Below are 4,119 nucleotides of genomic sequence, written 5' to 3'. Positions count from 1 at the left end.
TAGTCCATCTAGAGGAATGATAACAGTATTTCAAATCTTGGAGGTGGGAGAAGAACCACCATGGTCCTACATGATATATCTTGGGAAAATAAACAGAGCCTGGTGAGTTTGTGGCCACTAAAATAAAGTCGACAGCATAGAAACATAGATGCAGAGACTTTCACTTCATTTCTTATCAGAGCATATAAGATTTTTTGCTGCCTGAAATACTCTCATTCATGGTACACTCTCTTTATTTGAAATATTTATCATTTTCTTTTCCCATATCCAAACAAATCAGGAACATGCAAACAGCAGAAAGAAAAAATCAAACATCAATTGCAGGATTCATTCTCCTGGGATTCTCTGACCATCCACAGCTACAGGTCCTCATTATAACATTGGTTTTCCTGATATTCCTGTCCGCCTTGCTGGGAAACGGTACATTCTTAACACTGATGTGTGCTGATCCGCGTCTCCACAGACCCATGTACTTCTTCCTCAGCAACTTGTCCTGCTTGGACATTTGCTATACTTTGACCACTCTTCCAAGAATATTGGGAAGCTTATTCATGAGGGACAAATCCATTTCTTTTCTGGCATGCGTGGCCCAGCTCTTTCTTTTCATGAGTTTCACAATCGCAGAGTTTGTGCTCCTCGCTGTCATGGCGTACGATCGCTATGTGGCAATCTGCAATCCCTTCCATTATGCACTCATCATGAGTAACAGAGTCTGTACTGTGCTAGCAGCTTCATCATGGATCATTGGCTTTCTTGGTTCAAGTCTTGTAACAGATTTGATAGCTCAGTCCTCTTTCTGTGGGTCCAATGAGATCAATCATTTCTTCTGTGACCTCACAGCAATGATCAAACTCATTTGCGGTGACATCCACAGCCTGGAAGTTGTGATATCCACAGAAGGAGTATTTCTGGGAATAAACATCTTCCTTCTAACCCTGATATCTTACACCTGCATCATCTCCTCCATTCTGAAAATCCCATCTATGGAAGGGAAACGTAAAGCTTTCTCTACTTGCTCCTCTCACCTCATAGTGGTTGTTCTGTTCTATGGGACTGTAATCTTTTACTATATGAGGCCACAATCAATGTATTCACCAGAGCAAGACAAACTCTTTTCTCTGCTCTATACAGGGCTGGTTCCGATGTTAAACCCTATGATTTATAGCCTGAGAAACAAAGAAATAAATAACGCTCTGAGAAAAGTCCGAACTAGAAATAAATGCTTCCAATTAAGTTAAACAAATCAATATCCTTTTTCATGCTAATAAAGTCTAATAGCTTATCTAGTGTATTTGCTTCTATTATCAGAATGTACTTAATGCACACGTTAGGCCCTAAGAAAATGTTCTCCTCATATTAAGAACATATTGTGGTTGATAACTGTAAGAAGTAGACATTATGGCATTGCATGCATTGGTATTACCAATGATGCAAAAAAAAAATTAAAATGTTATAAATGTACAAACTATTTTACTAAGTTGTATCACAGGGAAATTCATGCAATCTAGCTGGGGAAGATAATTTTCGCTCCTAATCCTGCAGATACATGGCTGTTTTTCTCCACATGAATGGTTTCTTTGAAAATTATACAGCCTATCTAAGAATAAAATAGCAATCATGTTGTCGCTGTGTCCATAATTTCACTCACACAGAGGGGGAGCATTCCTGTGTGGATGGAGTTGAGGAAGACCAAGCAAGTACAAAACCAAGTTTGTTGGCAAAATACATCCATGGACTTCCCACATAATTGCCTTGTCTGAAATTTGTTCTCAAAAAGGATAATTTTCAAAGCCATGCAAGCACATAAACCATGTTTTGTTTTGTAATTTCCCAGGTTTTCTGTTCATAAAAGAATATGAAGAACTAGATTTTGTACATAATTTTATGCACACAAAAAATAGGCATTCCAGGCTGCTGGAGTTGAGCTGCAGTTAGGATTTGCACACATACTTTTGTTTTTCAAATGCATATGTGTAAAATAACATATATAAGTTATGCCCTACAAACACTTGGTGCTTATTATTTTGGATAATGGATCACATGAAAATATTAGCATAAGTTCACTTTGAAAATTGGTGTAACTTATCTGTTTAGTTGCCACTTAAATTATCAGAGCTATATTAAAATTATTCGCACAATGACTTATGCCTGGATTTTCTAAAATTGCATGGCTTCCTGAATCACGTGGTAACTGGGGGTGGGGGGGGGGGGCAAAGTGGGGGGCGGGCCTGCAAAAGCCAGCAGTGATCTCACCACCGCGGTGCAATCGCTGCCGGCTTTTGGAACCCAATAGCGCCACCGTGAAAAGTGGTGCTTTTGGGCACGCTACTGGCTGCGATAAGGGATCTCACCTTTTCGCCGCCAGCAAAGTTTCCATCATGTCCACCCCGATGCTGCCCTGAATCCTCCTTTTCCGGTCCCGATTCCACCCCTATCTAGTTATCACACACGAAAAGGGACTTTTCGCGTGCAATAGGGATAGAAAATGACCCCCTTAGCTATTAACTATTTTTGCGAGTATCTACTAACGCTGCAACTACCAATATCCTTCCTTGACCTCTCTAAACAGCTTTTCAGTAAACTTAAGTAATAACCTCCCCCACTCTTACAAAGCCATTTGAGGTCTGAAATTACTCTGTCTATGAGTCAAAAGGGTTGCTGAAGGCAAAGAAAGAACCCCCAGAATGATCAGCCCCCATGAGCAAGTGAATTACCTCCCCCAGAAGCCCCAGCATGGCGGAAGCAGGGATCCTGCAGAAGAGGTTCCCAGGCAGAATCATTCCCATCCCAGGAAAGTCCCTTTTTTGCATGCGCAGAGCTACTCACCGACCCTGGTTTACACAACACCTGTGTTCCAGTTTTGAAAACAACTTGCATGTCTGCCTTTTTATACCTGCATATGCCAGTTTTTTACACTTGCATTCTTTGAAAATGTACCTCAAATGGAACACTATTTAGAAAAGCACACAGTATTTGCTGAGAATATTTTAAAGACCTCCCCCCCCCCCCCCCCCCCCCTCCTAGCCCCTTGTCATCAACTGCCACCCCCTTATCCCTTCCAGAGCTCTCGTGCAAGGATGAAGATGCAGAAGAGATCCCGGCCAGTCCTGACCTCTCTGTTTCTTTTATCTTTATCCTTACCTTTATTTGGATTCGTAAATCACCTAAAACAGTACTCTAGGTGATATAAAAATTAAACAAACATAACAAATACAAACATATATATATATTTGTATAGATGTATATATAGCACTAGTCTCAGCATCGTCCAGTATCAATTTGGCAATAAAGCAATATGGCTGTACAATAACTGTCCTCATACTGGCAACTATTTTAGAGTGGAAGCAGTAGGAGTCTCTCCTGTCTTTTTCGCCATTGAATGAAAATCAAGAAAGGAGCAAGGAGAGAAGTGATCAAGAATTTCTTTTGGGGGAGTTGCTTTTTTTTATTGGGGAAGGGTAATTTCATAATTTAGGTTCAGAAACAAACCAAAGAGAAACAAACCTTTAATGAACTAAGAGCCACAAACAGGTCAGGTTTTCAGGATAACAACAATGAATATGCATGAGATAGATTTGCATTCATTCTCTCCATTGCATGCACATTCATTCTGGACATGCTAAAAGCTAGGCCTATTTGTGGCTCTGGAGTTGGCAACCGCTGCTCTATTGGCAAACATTTACCTGCATGTAGGAAAAGCAATTTTTATAAAGCCCATTTCTGTGGGTACTGCACTGTTTTACCCAGAGCGCAGCTTTTAAAATTGCCTTGTAAATCATTTGAACAAGGAAAGAAAACCAAGTCTATGCATGGATTGTCTAAAGTTTGTAAACATGACCTTCTCACAAATGACTTAAACCTCAGCAATCATCTTCAAAAACAAAACATGCAGGGAGCAGGGAACCCACATTAGGACGTGATTGGTGCAGATTAGTGGAAGTTATCATGCCTCCAGGTGGATAACCCAGCCTCTAAACACTTTTTTACATATAGTACATTGAAAAGCGTTAGGAAGATTTCTTTTGCACTTCTGGAATCCTTACTTGCTATTGACGGAGAAATCTAGTGCTAGAATAGAGAAATATTGACTTTCAGAAGTTTTTAAAAAATTCAGGAGTG

The 4,119-nt window shown here is 40.2% G+C and overlaps 1 protein-coding gene across 1 annotated transcript; it reads left to right on the top strand.

Moving 5' to 3' along the window:
• The first annotated feature begins 284 nt into the window (after nt 1-284).
• On the top strand, nt 285-1,238 carry LOC115082573 (olfactory receptor 5V1-like). The gene has a single exon (XM_029586792.1). The coding sequence runs from the start codon at nt 285-287 to the stop codon at nt 1,236-1,238; it is 954 nt and encodes a 317-aa protein (XP_029442652.1).
• The last annotated feature ends 2,881 nt before the right edge of the window (nt 1,239-4,119 follow it).

This window comes from Rhinatrema bivittatum, unplaced genomic scaffold, assembly GCF_901001135.1.
Source record: "Rhinatrema bivittatum unplaced genomic scaffold, aRhiBiv1.1, whole genome shotgun sequence".
Taxonomy (NCBI): Eukaryota; Metazoa; Chordata; class Amphibia; order Gymnophiona; family Rhinatrematidae; genus Rhinatrema; species Rhinatrema bivittatum.
Note: the sequence above shows the minus strand (reverse complement) of the source record. Positions and strands in the feature narration are given on the sequence as shown.